This window comes from Carcharodon carcharias, chromosome 18, assembly GCF_017639515.1.
Source record: "Carcharodon carcharias isolate sCarCar2 chromosome 18, sCarCar2.pri, whole genome shotgun sequence".
Lineage (NCBI taxonomy): Eukaryota > Metazoa > Chordata > Chondrichthyes > Lamniformes > Lamnidae > Carcharodon > Carcharodon carcharias.
The window spans coordinates 102,615,027-102,635,605 of record NC_054484.1 but is presented as its reverse complement, the minus strand read 5'-3'; the positions used below and the strand labels follow the sequence as shown (position 1 = coordinate 102,635,605).

At 43.2% G+C, this 20,579-nt stretch overlaps 1 protein-coding gene across 2 annotated transcripts in view; it reads left to right on the top strand.

The window, feature by feature from the left end:
• Positions 1 to 20,579, top strand: part of LOC121290346 — a 141,839-nt gene that overhangs the window by 37,427 nt on the left and 83,833 nt on the right. For both annotated transcript variants that reach the window (XM_041210697.1, XM_041210696.1), the window contains exons 3-5: positions 2,200 to 2,441; positions 13,995 to 14,081; positions 16,400 to 16,474. In XM_041210697.1, coding sequence (XP_041066631.1) covers positions 2,200 to 2,441; positions 13,995 to 14,081; positions 16,400 to 16,474 — 404 coding nt within the window. The remainder of the gene's footprint in view (positions 1 to 2,199; positions 2,442 to 13,994; positions 14,082 to 16,399; positions 16,475 to 20,579) is intronic.

Here is a 20,579-nt window from a genome sequence, read left to right as displayed (position 1 = left end):
CTGCCAATTAGAATACCTGCCCATTATTCCTACTCTCTGTCTTCTGGCACTCTGCCAAGAGAAAGAGGTGAAATCAGGAGATTGGATTTGGATTTTAACCAATCGGTGACTGGATGGCCTGTTTGTGGAAAGAAAGAAATTGATGAGCTTCCCTGATCCAGAAGCAGAGGTAGGACAGCATGGTTTGGTAAGGGGAGATTGGATGTAGTAATTAGTGATGGCGCAGAGAACACTGGGGTTGTGCTTTCCCTTGAGTTACAGGAGGAGTTGACCAGAAGATGCTGTTGCTGTCTTTGAGGTGATCGTGCCATCAGGCAGCGGACAGCCAATCAGTTGGAGGATGCTTCTGCCCTGCATAGCAATTTTTACACAGGAATTGCTAGATGGAGCTTATCTTCTACCAGCCTGGTAGCCTCATGATGCAATGAAATAAAAGTGATTATTGTGCCAGGGAGAGTAGTGGGGGTGAATAACCATATAAGATCTCATGGAAGTGAGGGCTTTGAAAGTGGGGCAAGGCGCCAATGAGTTGGGTGCTGGAGGTGCCAATGCTGGTGTATCTCTCACCCCCAGAGGAGAGTGAGTGAGTTGAGACAGGCATTGGTGTCAAGGAAGGATGCAGGACCTAGAGATTAGTCGGTGTACATGTATAGAAAAAGAGATGATGAAATGATAGCAGCTGGCCCAATAAAAGACTGTGAAAGGAAGAGTTTAGACAGAGGCTGAGGTTGAGCCAGCAAAGAAGGTAGCCAGTTTGGAAGGGAAGAAAAGCTGAGGTACAAAGTGCAGTTGCTGAGAACTTAATTAGTATAAAGACTAACTAAGGCAGAGAGGAAGAGATTTCATCAGGGAAGTCTTTGTGGGGCTTGGGACAGGGAGAATATGCAGTAAGGATGTTGAGGAGGGGTAGAAAGGATGATAGCGGAAGAGGCGTTTAAGTGAGAAGATGAATGTTATATTGCCACCATGGTGATTAGGCTTTGGCACGTGAGGGAATGTGTATTTGACGAGGCAGCCTCAGTGTGAGGATCGGGGTGGGTGGGCAAGAATCATCTTTGTTGAGTAAGATTTGTTGAGAAAGTTGAGGCTCAGAATAGAAATACTATCAAACCAGGGTGATGTGGTGGATGGGAGAAGGGCCTTGTTTACAACAGAGTGGACATTGTGCTGGGTACTGCAGAAGGATGCATTGTCATGGTCTTAAAGGGGTAGTTGGGCAGGAGGATAGAGAGATGCTAACTCCCAAGTATTGCAGCAGAGTGAGCACCAACATGGGGACATTGAGTATACTAGATGGCCAGCTTAATCACAGATTAACTATTAGTGTGGTCTTCCAGAGCCACCAAGACCGGTTGTGACACAGGGGGTTGGGCACAGGGCAGGGTGATGTCAGCACGAATGGGATGGCATCACCAGGTATGAGGGTGACATCACATATGTGGTGACACCATCATGTTGGGAGATTCGGCGGCTTTGGAGAGACAATGAGGAGGGTGGGGGTGAGTATTAAAACAAACTTGCCTTTTGCTTCTCCATCACATGGTGGCTGCTGCAGACAAGGAAAGGAATGAGCACACATCCCTGCCAGTGCTTTACTAAGGTAAGTGGACAAAGGGTCAAGGTATCAGATATTAAGCCATCCATTACGGACAGTAGCCAACCAGCTAAAAACCATACTGTCCGGCACAAAATCGGACATCTGGCCACCCTACAAACTGTACTGAGATCAGTATCAGCTCACGAATATCAAGCCCACTTTGTGTGCACCTAGGTTCCATGGAGTGACCATTTAAATGAGGATTTCTCTAAGCAGCAAGAAAACATTGAAATCATTGTGCGTTCCACATCTTACTGTTCTAATTTCTAGCAAAGAGAAAGGTTACTTCCATGGGTACTTTCTTCAATAAACAATGTATGTGCTGCATTAAATATTATGATTGAGAACTGCAATATTTTTGACAGGAATTTCTTTACCTGTCATTTCATACACACAAAAATAACTCTGATTGTTTTTACTGTAATTACCGTTGATATAAATCCCAAGCTCTACAATCAGTCTACAATCATGTATTTTAATACTTTACGCAAAACATCACAGGTCAAAATTAGTATCAATAACACTGAAAGCTGCACTTGTGTAATATAAAGTGTTGCAGATTTAAATAATGAAAACATGAACAAAGGCTGTTGTTATTGCAGTGAAAAATACCAAGAGCAATGACCCTGGGGAGTGCAGCACCGCAGAAATCAATCTATCTGATGTGGAATCTGAAAGCACTGGTTACCAAGAGCAACCTCGCACTGACAATAGGCATGCTGGGATCATTACTCAACAACTCCGATCAGGCAAAAGGAAAACATTTGCTCCATCAAATAGCCAGATGGGCAGACCAGTCAACTCCAAGGAAGTAAGATTAAAAAAGAGGAGACTGCACACTATGGTAAGTCATCATGCAGAACTGTATGAACCAAAATATGCAGAAATTTAACCTAATCTTTGTACAAATTTTCACATCTTCTATTTGTATGACTGGTTTCAAGGTCACTCTTTGTGTCTTGCAATGTGGTAAACATTATGGATGTTGATTGACTTGCTGAGTGAGGCGTGACTGATTTTGTACTGTGGATGGTTTCCTGGTAGGTGGTGTGCATGGTTTGCGCACTCACTCCAACGGACTCCATTAAAAGCTAAGCATGGCAGATTGTGATCTTTTGACTATACACCAGACTGCTTCTTGGTCGTCACAGGATACTAATGTCCACAAAGCCAGGTAATTTTGCAACTAGACCTGTCAAATGATGCCAAAATGAAGCATACAATACAAATCCGAATAGCAATCAGACAATCAGATGACAACAGCACTTCCGTCCATCTTTTTTTTTGACAGAATATGGAGAAAGCATGACAACTGTGCTGGTCAGAGGAAGGGACTTGGCTCTTCTGGGCCAGATTCAAGAGATGGGAGTGAGGGAAAGGGGGAGCTCAGCTATTGCCAATAGTGCGATTGATATATTTTACATCAAGCGCATGAGGTGTCACTGGCACAGGACATCCATCAGTCACAAACTTGTATACTGCAGAAGACCTGAGTTCACCACTGGGGTGGAGGTCTATCTTCCTTCCTGTACCTGTAGGTGATGGATGGCATGCTGGGAAACCTTCCCTCAGCCTCTGTGATGCACAGTCAAGACAACTATCTTCCTAGTGGATCATCACTGGAGCAGGAGCAATCAGGTATTTGTTCATATATTTAAAATGCCACTGCATTATAGGTAGCACTAATATGACAGTTGTGTTGTTCAGTGTAGCTTATTTAAAAATGTGTTACTGTTGTTTCCCGTTTTGAAGTTATTTCCACCCCACGTGTTAAGTCTGTCCCACATACTGCCAGAATTCCCCTGCGGCACTGTACCCATCTCTTTAGAAGTGCACAAATTTGACTGGGATTAATGACCCCTCAGATCTTCCCTCTACATCTGCCGCAGTGACTCGCCCTCCATTCGATGTCTCTCCAGCATCTTCATCAAGATTGGGAATTTGCCATGGGCATTAATATTAACAGTCAGCGGGTATTAGACATTTCTAGACAAATATACAAATAAGAATCAACAATGCTCCCAGAATCTTCCTCTTCTCAGGAATTCTGGAGTGCTGAGACACCTGAGCAAGGTTAGGGAGGTGGAAAGATTGCCAGCGAGAACAGGGATGAAGGGTGGCAGCATGAACAGGGAAGAGTTGGAGGAGAACAAAGAGTGCCAAGATAAGGGAACAAAGGGTGCCAACATGAGAAGTGGACAAAAGGCACCAACAAGAGCGGATGAGGGGTGCCAACATGAGACGAAGGGTACCAACATGAGGGAATGGAAGGTGCCAACATGCAGTTGGCATGAGGGGATGAACAGGGAAGAAGGGATGAGGGCAGCAGCATGAAGAAGAAAGAGAAATAAATTTGAATAAGAGAGAGAGAAAAAATAGTGCCAACATGAATTAGGTCAGGAGAGGGAGCAGAGGAGGTTTAAATTGTGCCAGTGTGAACTGAAGGGGAGGAAAAGTACCAGGCTGAACAGGGGTGGTTTACAATGGTGGAATATGTCAGTGAATTGATTGGATTGGGCTGAACATTAAACTGTAGAGGTCGACAAGAGGTTCTCAGAAGCTGCCTGGTTATCTGACCCAACTCAAGGAATTGCAACAATTGCAGATGATAATGTTCAGACATTCTGAACACCGAGCATTGCTTGAGAATATGGTCGATTTAAAAACAGGCGCCATCAAGAACAGGTAATGGTTGGATTAGGTCATCCCCTCCAGTGAGTCTGTTGGACAGATTTTTGACTCGTGTCAGAGCACTGCTCTTCCGACACCTTTGTCAGGGAGGATGCAGCTGTTGCTGGGTCTTCCATTTCAGCACTTAATTGGGGTCCAATAATCTAAAGTTGCAATCCAAGGAAAGCAAAGGCATGGATCTGCCCAAATGAGACCCGTAGCATTACTACCTTAAATGCCCCCACTGAAGAGTGAATAGAGTGCCCCTCTGACTGTACAGGAGCTTTTGGGGAAGCAATGATGTGTCGAAAATGCAAACCCCTGCCCCAGCAATTGTATGGGGTGGGAGCTGTGGTAGGAGTGTGTACAATTCCAACTGTGTCACCAACAGTGCTGACGTCCTTTAGTTACTAAGACCAAAGGCGCATCCCCCTACTTAAACAATTTTGAAAAGATAATTAATTAGAACTTCTTTCTCCCAGTAGTCAACCTGCTGCCAGAAAAAGCTTTAAACTGTAATGAAAAGTATATAATTCCTTATTGACAAATGGAGAGTGGTTTTCAACAAAATGAAGCAAAAGTCCCCTTTTTACAACAGCCTGCATTCATGTAGTGTTTTTAACTTCAGAAAAAATCACAAGCACTTCACAGGTCAGCCAAGAATGGAGAGAATAGGAGGCTGAATACTCAGAATAATGGGTTTTGACAAGGTTCTTTAAAAAAAAAAGGTGAGAGAAGTGGAGGGGTTTACAGAAGGAATTCAGATGAGTAGGACCCAGGCAGCTGAACATTCTGCAAATAAATGTGTGCTAAGGGAAGGATTGGACAAAAGGTCAGGATTGGAGTGTTTGGGTGCGGGATTATATAGGACAGGGAGAGACTATGAAATAGATCGAGGTGAGCCTGTGGGGGGTGATATAAAGATGCAGATATTAGATTTAATGCTTTGAGGGACACTGAATCAAGGTAGGTCAGCAAGTTCAGGTGCGATGGGTAAGCAGAGCTTGAAATGGGACAGTATGCAGGTGGCACTGTTTTGAATAAGTTAGAGTTTATGGAGAGTGGAGGATATGAGGCCAGCAAGGAAGCATTTGAGTTATCGAGTCTGGCGTTGTCCTGGCATATGTAAAGGTTTCAACCATGGACAGAGATGGGTCACGTTGGGGAGTGGAAATATTTATTTTGAAATAAGAAAGTACAATACATTCACTGCAGAATCCACAATACTGGAAGAAACACCACATTTTGATGCCAATTTTAACTCTCTGCAATTGGGTTATGCTCTCTGTACTTCCTCCCCAAGAAAATAAGCCTTGTGCTTTTAAAACTTCCTCTTCATCAGTCTTTTATATACTTATTCCTTATCTCCTTCTGCATGATCAATATAAGTAACTTTAGTTAAAAGCACATGTCCCATTGCATTTACAGTGTAATTATTTGTTTTCTTATGTCATCGGCGTATATTTAAGGCATTAGCTTTTCTGAAGCTGCTGGTTTGTTTTTGCTAATTTCAAGGTTGGCATCAATCAAAAAACTCATAGCTGCTGGTCTGTGGCACATTGGTACATCAGTGTTTAGGGTCACCTGATTATGCAGATGTTTCAATATTTATTTATATCATGTCATTGGGCTAACAAAACTTAGACATATACCTTCAAGATAAGATTTAATTAATAATGGTATATAAATATTGCTAGTGGTTTGTCAGTTTGGCAAAATTACTAAAGATAAATGGAGGCGCTTTAGACTTCTCCGGAGTGGTAATTGTAAGTAAATTTTGCTGTTACAAGGGTTAATTTCATAACGTGCACTTCCATTGAGAGAACATGTGTGTTGTCTTACCTCTGGGAGTACAAAGTCATTGAAACAGCCTAACTAAATTCTGCAATGTTATCAATGATAAATTTGGAGTAACTGAGGCTTGTGGAACGGTTGCCTGAATTCTGTTTTCCTGTTTCTCAGAATTGTCACAAAGCCAGGGGTTTGTACCCAGATCACCATACTACAAGCTTCTAGACACTGACTGAAACTAGAGCAGACCAGTATGTAAAGCCAGAGCTGAATGATTTACATGACAGTTCTGCCTTGTAGGAAGAGCTCAAGGAAGGTAGAGTCCCAAACAAAGGCTTCTGTATCTGAACAAGACGGCCAAAATCCCTGTAGGCAATCAGCACACAGATCCCAAATAACAGTTAATTGACAAACATAATTGCTTTTGCCATTTGGTCTGCCCTGTTGTAACACAATTTTGATTCCCTATTGGTTGGCTGATTTGTAAAATGGTCAATTAAGGTGGAAAATATTGAGACTAGTAATTCACCAAAATAGGAAAATAATCAGTCTTTTTTTTCTTTTCAGAATCCAGGGCATTATTTCCCTTGACAAAGGGACCTCAGAAGCCACCTGGGTATCTGACCCACCTCAAGGAATTGCAACAATTGCAGATAATAATGTTCAGACATTCTGAACACCGAGCATTGCTTGAGAATATGGTCGATTTAAAAACAGGCACCATCAAGAACAGATAATGGTTGGATTAGATCATCCCCTCCAGTGAGTCTCTTGGACAGATTTCTGACTCGTGTCAGAGCACTGCTCTTCCGACACCTCTGTCAGGGAGGATGTTGTTGAGCCTTCCATTTCAGCACTTAACTGGGCTCCAAGGATCTAACATTTCAATCAAGGAAGACAAAGGGCATGGATCTGCCCAACTGAGACCCATAACATTATTATTACCTTAAATGGTGATGATGGCTTGTCGATTGTTCAATTATTGCCTAATAAATCAGTTGGTTTGAGCAAACATGTCTTGTGTCCTTGTAATTTTTACATTTTGGCTTTGTCAAGCCATGACTTCAACCTTATCGTAACCAGGATTCCTCAGAAATTCCTGTTCACTGGAGTGAACAATGTGGAATGAAAAGCAATCCAGCAACTGATGAGTTCATACCTTTTTCAAAATAAAACTCATTAGAAGCAAGTCAGGTCTGTGTTTTTTTTTAATGCTGTGCATGAGTACATTGGATTAGAAACAAGTTAAGGAGCTCTGATTGTCTGGGAACAGAGCTCCAGGTTAATGGTTTATTGACAGGCACAGAATCTCTAGAGACACGGTGACAGGAACTGAATAAGAGAATATGCAGTGGAGGAGGAATTAGGAGACATAGAGACAGGCATAGGCCAATAAATATGACCTGCACAACTTACCACAACAAAAACTTGCAGTTGTAGAGCACCTTTAATGTAGAAACATTTCCCACTGTGAGCGGGATGGAAGGAGAAAAGAAATAAGGGTATTTATAGTTATTTTAGTGACTTGAAATATTCAACCCGTGCAGTATTTCTGAAATGTGTTCAAATAGTTTCTGTCTTAACTTGTGTGCATTTATTTTGTTAGCTATAAGAAAAAGCACTGACTGGTATTGTTTAAATCACATGGTTTGCAGAGGTTGAAAACATGAATTTTGGAAATCAGAAGTGAAATTAAAATGATCAGTATTTGAAAAGGCAAAATAGATAGAAAGATAGATGAATATTTTACAGGAGTATGCCAGCAAAATGCTAACATGCTTTGTACTTGTTCATGCTTGCTGAGCTTGCTTTAAAATTTTCTTTTAGTCACAAAGTTATTATATTTTATAATTTAGCCTTATTTGTAACATAAACACTAATAATTTCATTACAGACTTAAGGTAGTGTATTAAGTTGGTGTATTTTGTTCATATATGGTGCAATTATAAAGGATGTATCATAAAGGCCCTTTTCTGTAGGACCATTGAGTCAGCCCACAGACTACTGAACCCTTGTGGAAGGTACTTACTCCCTACCCAAAGTAAAAGCCTCATCTCAAGAAATGGTTAAAACAAATTGAAGTAAGGTCCATGTTTAAGTCTTTAAACTGAATAGTGCCTGACGCATTTGAAACATTACACCCTATTCATGAGGCAAGCTTGTGTTCATATTTGTAGTCTCCTTCATATAGTGTGTTACAGATCACAGGAAATGCTTCAATATCTCTCCTTTATTTTATGAATGCAAAGTTGTGTAAGAGTATGTTTTGGAACTGTCTCTTTAATTCAAGGTCAAATGGAGTAGTGAAGAGGGTCATATGATCTGCTATGAATTCTGCTCAACAAAAAGCCCAGGTGGCTCGGTTACCATGGGGACAGTTTGAACTTAATGAAAGCAAGGTGCAAAATGTTCACACCTGAAAACAAAGGCAATCGCAGCTGGGCTAACTGGACAGAGTTTGTGTCTCAGAGGTTTTGGACAGAAAGAGAGAGAAGCCTCATAGAGACAGAAGGGTGAAGAGAGGAGTGTATTGTCTTTCCGTGAACTACCAGGCAGAATTCAGGAGGGAAGGTGGTTTTTGGTTAAAGAGGTGCCTCCCGTGGCATTCTAAACACTCTGGAAGATTTGCCCCGGCAAGGGTGGGAGGAGAAATCGCTGGAGTGGGCCTTACTGCTAATAGTCATTTGAGAATTCTCTGAAACACTCCAGTTTCCAGGCGCTCTGGAAGTGCCATTCAATGGTCATTTGACATTCGACTTGGCGAAACAGAGAGATGTGAACCTGTTGGAAGCTGGGCTGTGTGTGGTCTATGTCCTTTAAAGACTGTAATTGTGCAGAGCATGCTGGAAGCTTCATATACACCAGTTGCCTACTCTAATGTTTAGTCAATGTAGCTTTTAGTTTGGTTGTTATGGTAAAAGTCTTAAAACTTGAAATCCTGTCATGCGATTCCTTTAATTCGGTCACTAGGAATTCAAATATCTTTTTGAATGTTTCTATGGGAATTGTAACATTTCTCTCTTTCATTTACAACTTTTTAAAATCAGCTTTTACCCTCATCTCCAGGCTGACACAGCAATGCACTACCAAGAGAATGCTGCACTGTCTCAGTCTTTTGGATGAGGCATTAAACTGAGGCCCGGTCTCCCCTCTCTGGTGGAAAGATCCCATGACGTGATTGGAAGAAGAACAGGAGACAGTTCTTTTCTGTCACACCAAATATTTATTTATCAACAAACATCAGGTTTTACAAATAAAAAAAGAGATGACCTGGTCATTAGCAGATTGCTGTTTGTGGAAGTAGCATTTCACAAATTAGCTGTTACATTTCCTACATTACATCAATGACTTTACTTCAAAAATTCATGGGCTGTAAAGCACTTTGGATCATCCTGTGGCCATGAAAGGCATTAAAATTCTTTTTTTCAATCTCTTCAATCCTTGCACCATCAGTGGCCAAGTTCCTGTGATAACGACCAGAGAGTTGTGCTTTTCTCAATTTGAACTGGCCACCAGCATGTGCGCATGAATGGGTTGGGGATGGTGGGTAACCTTTCCTCCGAATTTGCCTTCTATTCCTGGGAAGAACCCTTCATCTGCTTCACATCTTCCTTTGGCAACCGGACAGAAAATTGGGCCCATATTCCCATCTGTGTCATCAGTGTTTTTTTAAGGATTAAACCTAGCATGCCTTTCCATCTCCTTTGTTCCACCTCCTATCACAAAGCCCTTAATGCTCTATGAAGTGTTGAGCATCAGCGTTGGTCACCCCCCAAACACTTCTGTACTGAACTTTTACTGAGGAGTCAGCAGCAGCCAGTGCATCACCCCCTCCCCACACTAGAATGGCTGAATCCCCCACCGCTACTTCATCAAGATTAGCTAACAGAGCAATGGACAGAAATCAAACCCAGGTCAATTCATTTGCTTGTTTGTTTACTTGGCTGTTATAAGTATTTAAGTAACAAAAATCATTACTTTGATTTCTCATGTGGCAGGAATATTCTCACTTTTGTTTCTGTAAAGAAAACCGTTAAGTATCAGCTTACCTTTAGCAGAAGGAGGCAGTTCTGAATTCTCAGGTGCCCTCATTAAAGCCTGTGATTCAGACATGCTGTCTAAAATTAGTTTAGAACCAGGGCTGGTGGTGCAAATTGAGGAAAGGGGAACAATTCTAGACCCATCTGTCTAAATAAACCACAGCAGTGAAAGCAATTATAACTTGTGGCACTTCAGATAAAGCTTCACAAATCTCTCGGGTTCGGAGGTTGTGGTTTCTGTGGCTTTAACAGTTGCAGCAGACAAACAACAATAACAACAAACTTCCATTTACATAGCGCCTTTAACGTAATGAAATGTCGCAAAGCACTCCAGGGGAGCATTGAGAGAAAAGCAGGACACTGAACCATGTAAGGGGCAGGATTTTCGGTGCAGTGGGTGAACCCAGGAGCAGCCGAGAAACGGCCTGATGCCCATGATCGGCCCCGACCGCCAAATAACAGCCAGCCAGCGTGAAGGGGGCACTGAGAAGCTCAGCGTTGGCCAGGGCAAGGGTGGGAAGAGGGCAAGCGTCAAAAGTCTGCTCATGCTGGGGAGCACGCACTGAAAGCCCCCTGAAGACAGAGAGCTGCCTCAGGGAGCTGAAGTATTTTAAACCAATCGATGAAGTGTTTAAAAATCCAGAAAAAACATCCACACAGCAGACTCAATCACCTTAACATGTATATTTGAAAAATCCTGCCCAAAAATTTTAATGTTTAAAATTTAATTACAGAAACCTCATCCAGCCCGTGGATGTGGTTTCCTAAAAAATCCAAAGGCTCCTTGGCTGATTCACCCGTCCGCCTGTTGGACAGGCAGTGAAAAATACAGGTTGATTAATGGCCTTACTAGGCCTCTTAATTTTCGGTGGGCCCACTGCGCCCACCGACTGAAATATCGCTCAAGTGCACGACAATATCGGGACACTTGCCCCACGTCATCACGCTCTATTCCACACTCGGGCATGTCGGGCGTGTGCCTGTGCGCCGAGCGGAAAATCCTGCCCAAGGAGATATTAGGTCAGTGGCCAAAAGCTTGGTCAAAGAGGTAGGTTTTAAGAGGAATCACAAAGGAGGAAAGGGAGGTAGAGGTAGAGAGGGTGTAGGGAGGGAATTCCAGAGCTTGGGGCCCTGGCAATTGAAGGCCTGGCCATCAGTGGTGGAGCTTTTAAAATGGGGATGCACAAGAGGCTAAAGCTTGAAGAGCACAGATATCATGGAGGGTTGTCTGGGGGTGGAGGGGATTGAGTGGCGAGGCCACGGAAGGATTTGAAAACCAGAATGTTAATCTTAAAATCAAGGTGCTGATTGACCGGGAGCCAGTGTCAGTCAGTGAGCACAGCAGTGATAGGGAACGGGACTAGCTGCAAGCTAAAACGCAGGCAGCAGAGTTCTGGATGACCTCAAGTTTACGGAGGCTAAAATGTAGGAGACCAGCCAGGAGTGCATTGGAATAGACGTGTCTAGAGGTAACAAGTAAACGAATGAGGGTTTCAGCAGCGGATGAGCTGAGATGGATAAAGGCAGGCAATGCAATGGAGGTGGAAATAGGCAGTCTCAGTAATGGCACAGATATGAGGTCGGAAGCTCATCTTGGAATCAAACATGACACCAAGGTTGTGAACAGACTGGCTTATTCTTAGACTGTCACCAGGGAAAAGATGTAATCGGTACCTAGGGGAATGAAACAAGGGAGTTCTCTGCAGAAGTCACCAGTCCTACCCTGACACACACACACACACACACACACACACACAAAATGCGTTTTATACCATGTGATCTGGAATGACCTATAGCTACATTGATTAAAATCAGCAAGCCTTCACTATTGGATGGTTTGATCAATCAGACACTTAAAATGCATGCGTCTGCTCTTCTGCTGGGTTTAGTGAATGAGCAGTCACATGTGGCTTCCACTTCTGACCTTTCTGAAGTATCTGGGGTCGGGGAAAAGTCACCTGATAAGCGTGGGTTTGGCCAGTGCCAACAGCACTATTGGCCTCAAGTGGAGCCCTGGCACAATCATACTTATTTGGGCCCATTCAGCCTAAATCAAGGGGCAGATTTTAAAGATAGACCAGGTATTTTCTATTAGGGAATCTTCAGATGCTTTGCTTCACCTGAGCACTCAGGTTGCTGGGACGTCGGGGATGAAGAGATTTGATTTTCCTAGTCCCACCCCTCAAGACATAAGGAGCTGAATTTGGAGTGGGTGGAATTGCAGTGTCAACCAGGCTCTGAGGCCAGGACTTGGTGCACATGCTTCCCAGCCCCTCAACCACATTCCTGGTGAACATGTGCCATCTGGTCCCCAGATTCTTAGGGTCTTCAATATTTAATACACAGTAAATCATTATAAAGCTATTTCATTGATCAGATCTCTACCTGATATTATCATGACCATTGGTTACCCAAGAATAAGCTAGGTATTGCCAATATCCCATTGAGGAACTGTAATAACCTTTCAGAAGTCAGCTTTATAAAGCTATGGGGGGGAGAAAATATCTCTGCTAATGGGAAAAGAAGAGTAAGCTTCCTATTGATACATGTAGGCTAAAAAGTTTAATTAATCCTGAATGAAAGTGCAATTCTTTAAAGGGGAAGGCAAATCCAAGGTTTATGTTTGCGAATGTTTACTGTTAAGCCCGCGTTTTGTATTTTGTTAATGTTCTGGAAAATCTCATTTGGTGCCAATGTGTCAGTCCATTTAGTGCTTAATGTGTAGGATTTTTATTTTTGCCTTTAATTTACTCCAATCAAAAATGCAACTCCACTTGCGTTTTGACAAATTGCAACAAGAACACAGCAGAGATGGGAAAGAAATTCAGTTTTGATTGGAGTTTTGACTTGGACTATCTCGCGACATTTCACCTGGTTGTCATGACAGAAAAAAGCAGTTTCCATAAACAGATTGGTTCTCCTATGAATTGAAACCTACACCCTTTATGTGTGGGATAAGTGTGAAACTGCACCAATTATCCATTAGCCCGAGTAATTTGCACCAGAGATCTCGGGGGATGTCTATCATATTTTCCTGCCTACTTTAGTGGGCAATAATTGGCACACCATCAGATTATTATGTTCAGGTTAGAATTAATGGATTTATTTTTTTAGATAATTGCACGGAAATAGAAATGCACAGGGTACTAAAGGAAAAATACTAAGAAACCAATAAAGGTTGAATCAATCTAAAGGGATTGACATACCGGAATCTTGCTTAGAAAGTTTTTCACAGTCCTTAATCTGTAAGTCATTTGTAAACTTCATTGCTGCAGAGTTAATACATGGACATTGTAATTCCTGAAATGGCCTGCAGTCCAGGAGGGCAATTTCCAACCCCTACCCAATTGGGTGCAAAGTTAGAGATGTAGCGCTGCCAACTGGCTTTGGAGACCTGAACCATTTTCAGCCAAGTGTTCAGTGCAATACTGAGGGAGTTCTGTGGACACCTTGGATATGGTGTCTTTCAAATGAGACATTAAATGGAGTCTACCCTCTTGGCAGCATTACGAGAAGGGGAGTTTTGACTATGTCAATACTTAGCCCTCAACCTACATCACTAAAAACAGATTTGCTTGTCATCCCATTGCAGTTTGTGCTCTGGTGTATAACTTAGCACTTGATTTTGGCTTATAATATATCAATTATCTGTTTTACTAATGCGCAATATTCTGTGTAAAGCAATACAACACAATGTGGAACCTTACAGAAGTAGTTAGTGAACATCACTAAGGCCATAACAGTATATTACTTGTCAAAAGGCTCAGGTATTTAGCTTTGCAGAAATGTTGCAGCTCAAAATTCAAAACTTTCAGTGCAGAGTAAAATAAATCCCTGGCACCTATTTATGTGCTTGTGTTACTTCAACACATTACTCGTGTTTCTGTTTCTTTAAGGTAAGAGCTGCTACAGTAAAGAGACTATCTGATGATGAAGATTATGAAGAGTACTATGATGAGGAATCGGATGCAATACCAGACTATGTAAGCATGTAATCTTGCTTGAAACAGATGCAGCATTTCTCATGGCAATGTTTTCAGTCACCTCTCCTAACTCTCCTTCCATGGCTCGACAGTTACTCGTTAAATGATCTTATTCGTTATTTTCTAGCCCCTCTGTAAAGTGCCTTGGGATGTTTTCTATATTAAAGATGTTATTGGACATAAATGCATGCTCTTGTTCTTGCCACAAGGGGTTGAGAGGCTTACACCATCTTCTCAAGGTCAGCTAGGAATGGGCAGTAAATGCCAGAGAAGCCCCATCCTGTGAAGGAAGAAATAATATATTTCTTTTAAATTAATAGCAGGATAGGTGAAAGCCAGTTGACCTTGGAAACAGAAATTTTGTGGCACCACATGTATTTTTTTGGCCTAAACCTCCGGTGTGGCAGGCAGGAAGTACAAGCTCATTATGAGCCAAATGGTGTATAGCCCACTATATTGGTATAGGCAAAAAGAAAAGGCATCCAGGTCCCTGCCTGAAACTGGCATTGGGCCTTTGCATTTGTAGATAAAGAATTTTAACTCTGAGTCCCCTTCTAAAACATTCATTTGCCCTATGAGAGACTGTACTAGCTGCACTCAGGAAAACCAGGTAGGTATATATGTGGTCTAACAGGTAGCCCTTAAAGGGATAACAGCACACTACAATTTAAAATAATTTAAAATACATTGACCCTACATTACAGCACTGCTGTCAGCCACCACCATAAACCACCACACTCCCCCACTCCACTGCCGCCCCTTTCCCGGATCGTATATCCTCTGTTTCAATCTCCTGCCCTCTTTCTATCCCTCAAAGCCCCCTTCCTCACAGCCACCCCGCCTTTCACAGAATCACACAGTGCAGAAGAGGCCCTTCGGCCCATCGAGTCTGCACCGACATGTGACAAACACTTGACCTACCGACCTAATCCCATTTACCAGCATTTGGCCCATAGCCTTGAATGTTATGACGTGTCAAGTGCTCATCCAGGTACTTTTTAAAGGATATGAGGCAACCCGCCTCCACCACCCTCCCAGGCAGCACATTCCAGACCGTCACCACCCTCTGGGTAAAAAGGTTTTTCCTCACATCCTCCCTAAACCTCCTGCCCCTCACCTTGAACTTGTCTCCCCTCCTGACTGACCCTTCAACTAAGGGGAACAGCTGCTCCCTATCCACTCTGTCCATGCCCCTCATAACCTTGTACACCTCGATCAGGTCGCCCCTCAGTCTTCTCTGCTCCAACAAAAACAACCCAAGTCAATCCAACTCTCTTCATAACTTAAATGTTTTATCCCAGGCAACATCCTGGTGAATCTCCTCTGCACCCCATCCAATGCAATCACATCCTTCTTGTAACGTGGTGACCAAAACTGCACACAGTACTCCAGCTGTGGCCTCACCAAGGTTCTATACAACTCCAACATGATCTCCCTACTTTTGTAATCTATGCTTTGATTGATAAAGGCAAGTGTCCCACATGCCTTTTTCACCACCCCACTAACATGCCCCTCTGCCTTCAGACACACACTCCAAGGTCCCTTTGTTCCTCAGAACTTCCTAATGTTATGCCGTTCAGTGAATACGTCCTTGTCTAATTACTCCTTCCAAAGTGTTTCACCTCACCCTTCCCTTCTGGAATCCTTTAAGAATTTAACTGCGGGTTGCTGTTGGCAACATAGCAGCCCGATTGATTGTCGCAACCTCTTCTCCAGCAAACTGTGGGGGGTGGAGGGGTAGACTGACATTACGTGTCCGTAGCTCACCATTTCAACGATAAAGAGGCACGAGGCCCAATAGTGGGTGTGTCTTGGGCCTAACCATTCAGGGACAAAGATTGATCCCTGTGCCCCTGGTTCGCAAGTAAACAAACTTTTCCCCTGACAAGACCACCACTCAATCATTGTCTCCATGTGGTCTGTTTGATAGAACAATTTAAAACTAACCCTACTGTCCAATTGCGTCACACAACATCTGCTTCAGTCATTTGTCCATTTTTACCTTAAAAGATGATGGTCTATTAGAGACATATAAGGATTAATTCACAAATCCCGCACAATTAATGGGAAGCTGCACTGCAAAAGAACTGTATTGTCTTAAGAACTAGCACTAAATTGTTGTATAAATCTTCTACACGCAAGCCCTTTGTATGCTGTTCCCCATAAAATTGGCGAATTTACCATTTAGTGATAATGAGGTACAAATACCATCTTTAGAAGTATTTTATCTTTATGATACACTATTTCCTCAAATCAAATGTATGCCAAAGCGAGTGATGTTAGAAGATAGCTAACATACATGTTCTTTAATTATTCAGGATAGTGACATAACGGACAGCTCTGAAAACGGAGGTCAGCAGTCCTCACTGATGGAAATTCTCAATTACTGTCAGGTAAAAAGGTGACTCTTTTAAATCCCTCGCCATTGCTGAGTCCCTGACAACCTTAAGCAGTGATTTCGTGCCGCATCTTTCAAAATGAATATCCAGCTTCGCTGAGTGTCAGTAAATACTGTGCAAGATGGGCCCACATGTCCAATTGCATATCTAAAAGCCTTTTTGAGGTGATCACTACCTACCGCCTGGTGCAAACTGGACAGAGTTCTGGTGGGATTAAACAGCCATCCCTTATTGATTGCTAGCCTCCACTACAATGACTGATGTGCAACCAAAAACCCCAGTCATCAATGCTGTGAGACTTGGCTTTCCTTGCACTTCTTCTCACACCATCTTTGCCAACATAAACATTCAGATTCTGGGGAAAATTGGTTCCTTCAGCCTGCCCCTCATAAGATGGTTCTTCCTGGCTTCTGATTGATCAATTTAAATTTTATCCCCTATTTCCTATGGTGCTTCATACACGTAAATGTGGCTTTTTGCATTGGAAATGTTCTGAGTTTTTTTCAGAACAGCCTCCAAACCATGGACAGCAACATTGGAAAGTATTGTTTGTTTTTTTAAAGTCAAGTACCAGTTTAAGTGTAAAACTGCAAGCTTGAATGTCTCAGAGGGTGAATATTGAGTTCAAACTTGTCCACTGTACTTTAAGTGATCCAGTTAATGAATGATTACTGTGGTCCTCTCAGAAAAGCAGTTGTTGAGAATGATGATGTTTATACTGAATGGAGTTGTTATTAGGTCGTTTATGTGTACTAGTGAGGCTCTTGTGATGTTGTTTGCAGACAAAAATTTAAAAATTAATTCTTTCCCTCTTCTGTGACTGTGTTTCTGCCAACCGCTTGCCAATTATTTCTGCTTTTCTTTCCACTGTTTTAGTTTGACTGCCAATTTCTCCATTTCCATGAGCCTATTTTTTCCAAATTCACTACCTGCTCACTGACCTAGAGAAGTGGATCAGCTGCCCATTGTAGAAACTGCCAGGTTTTCCTTCTGTTCGACCCAGTGGGATGGAAATCAGGGAGGGTTCTACAATGGGTCAAGCTCCACAATTGAAAGTGGGGAGGTTTCCACAATGGGTGTGTTCTACAATGGGCAGGTGACCCACTCGCTAGATTAATGCTAACTTAACAAAATTGGAGATAACACTGCACCCCACCCCTCAATCGCTCTTCCTTTACCTCATCCTTTCTTCATATGCCTCACACTTGCTTTGCTCATTTATTTATTTATTATGTTTTTTTGTGTGTTGGTGGTACACTTTCTCCTCTTTTTCTCTCTTTATGTCTCGGTCTCTTGTTTCATACGTGCCTCGCTCTCTCCGTTACCTCTCACCTCACACGAGACCTGGGGCTGAATTTTGCCATCGGCGGGCAGGGGGCAGGGTCCGTTCACCAACGCATAAAATAACACAGGATGATGTTGGGCAGAACCCCCGACGACATCCCGCCCCATTTAAATCTTCAGGAAGGTGGGGGCCAGCAAAATAAGCTGTCAGCCCGCCGACCTGTCATCTGAGGCCATTGACAGGATCATTGAAACAATTAAGGACCTGCCCATCCAACCAGCGGCGGGATGAGGTTTCATGTGGGGATTTAAACAGTTTAATAAACTTTTAGTGTAAATTATGAAAATGTCCCATCTCATATGACAGTCACATGAGGGGGCATGTTAATGATTATTTTTTCTAATTTTAATCTTTTTCAAAGTGTCAGCGATCTCCCTGAGGCAGCACTTAGCCTCAGGGAAATGTGCGCTCTATCTTGCGCATGCGTGAAAGAGTGCCCTCTCGCTTTTGGGGAATACCCCCCAGCCCACACAGGGAAGCGCATAGCACTTCCCACCGGACATCACACTGGGAGGGCCTTAATTGGCCTGCCCACATAAAATGGCGGTGGGGCCCACTTCTCCGGCAGGGATTGGCTCCCCGCCTGCCGGAGATTGGGTCAGGCCCGCCCACCCAGTAAGCAGAAAATTCTGCCCATTGAGTTGGACTTGGAGCTGCAACTCACGAATAGTTGCGAATGTCGTCCAGCTGGTTATGAAGGAGGGAAGACCTGGTCAAGCCTGGCATGTGTTAGGGTGGTGAGTACAGGCCAGGAATGAGTGGGAAGCTTGGAGCTGGGACAGATTGAGCCCCATTCATTCCCAGTCAGGAGACAGTGAAGGGGGGTATATTGAATGGAGAGCTTGGAGCTAGGAGGGAGCAGTTGAGTGTAAGCCCTGGAACCACTAATGGAAGGAGTGGAGTGGTGGGGAGTCCTGCTAAACTGGGTGCCTGGCGACCAGGACCTGTGGCTACTGCTGAGGAAGGACCAAGTGTAGAAATTGGTCCTGTACCTTGTGCCTAAGAGTGAGGCTGAGGAGAAGTGTGAAAGCCAGAGTTGCTGCTGGTATTGGGAGGGGATGGAGAACCCAGAGGTATGTGGATGCCTGGATCTTGAAATCTGAACAAGTATGGAGACGAGGGAGTTTGTATTTGGAGCTGCTCCTAAGGGTTTGGTAGGGAATGCACGGTCTGCTATTGAGTCTGGGAGAGAGTATGAAGGCAATGGCTTAGGGATGCCAGCAGGATTAGAAGTGATTTCAGGGGCTGGTGCCTTGGGGCTGGGTCTGAATCTGGAGATGGGAAATTGGGAATGCAGGGACTCGGAGGCAAGCCAGTGAAGAAGCTGTGAACTGAAACCTATCTATCTCTGAAATTCATCCCAGCTGAATACTGTTTGCATAACATAGGCATGCTTTACCTCTTCCGCTTTGTAGAGTAATGTCTGGAAATCTGGCTGAGCATTTTTCTGCAGGAATATTTGGATTACAAGAATACACAGAGAAGTAAAGGAACGTTACTATGGGGAGAATTTTCTCCCCATCAAGCGGGTGGTTCGGGAGTGGGCGGGCGCTCAGCTGATCACTGCCCGCGATTGGCTGCGTGCCACCATTTTGCGTGGGCGGGCTAATTAAGGCCGGCGCAGCGTGATGTGCACCCAGAAGCGCTGTGCGGGCCGGGGGAGGAGGGAGAGTCGGGGCCTGTGCTCTTTCACGCATGGAGCTGCCTCATGGACGATTCATTTGATTTGTAAAACTTGAAAAAAGAAATTTAAAAATTATTCAGACATGTCCCCTCATGTGACAGTGTCACATGAACTGGTACATGTCAATGTGTTTTACTAAAAAATTTTTATTACATTTATAAATCCTTCATGAAACCTCATCCCGCCGAACAGAAGATTCAGGCCTATGTTATGTAAGTAGGATAATAGACAAGGATAGGTTTGAGACAGTAAATTCCTATGTGAGATGTCTTTGTCAGCATACAATCCGGAATTTGGACATGGCACCATTCTTAATTTCCTGGCCATTAATGTTAATGATCACAAAATCGTCGATAAAGCAAACACAAAACTCTGGAACTGCGCAGTAAAATGACGAACATTTGATGAACAGCCTGAGGCTGATTTGCAATCTAAAGTTGTCTGCAACCTACGTGTTCTCTATTTTTCTTACCATTTGAGGCACATGACAGTAGTTGGGTTGTAGAGGCAATGGGACATTTTATCCCATTAACTTATTTTATCCCATTTGCGCAAAATCAATATTAGAATCATAGAATGACACAGCTCAGAAGGAGACCATTCGACCCATTATGCATCTCTTTGAAAGAGTTACCCAATTAGTCCTATTTTCTTGCCCTTTCCCTACAGCCCTGCAAATTTTTCCCCTTTAAGTACTTATCCAATTCCCACGTGAAAATCATTAATTTGCTTCCCCTGCCCTTTCGGGCAGTGATTTCCAGATATGTGTTCGTCTTCCTCTATCAATGAGATTGAATGTGGGCGCAGTAGAGGAAAATTGAGCAGGAACATTTGCACATCTCACAGTGGAGCCACCCAGTTTTTTTCAGGCAAGTTCATGACGGGCATGTGAACATCCCTGCCCAATAGTACCCTATGCCCGTGCCTAGGTGATCTATTACTCCTGAGTGCAGTGCGAAGAAAATCAGCCATAAATAAATCTCTCCAAAGAATTGGAATTATAATTTCAGAAGGATAATAAATAATGTTTACAGTAAATAAGTTAAAACCTCTGCTGACATAGCAGAGAG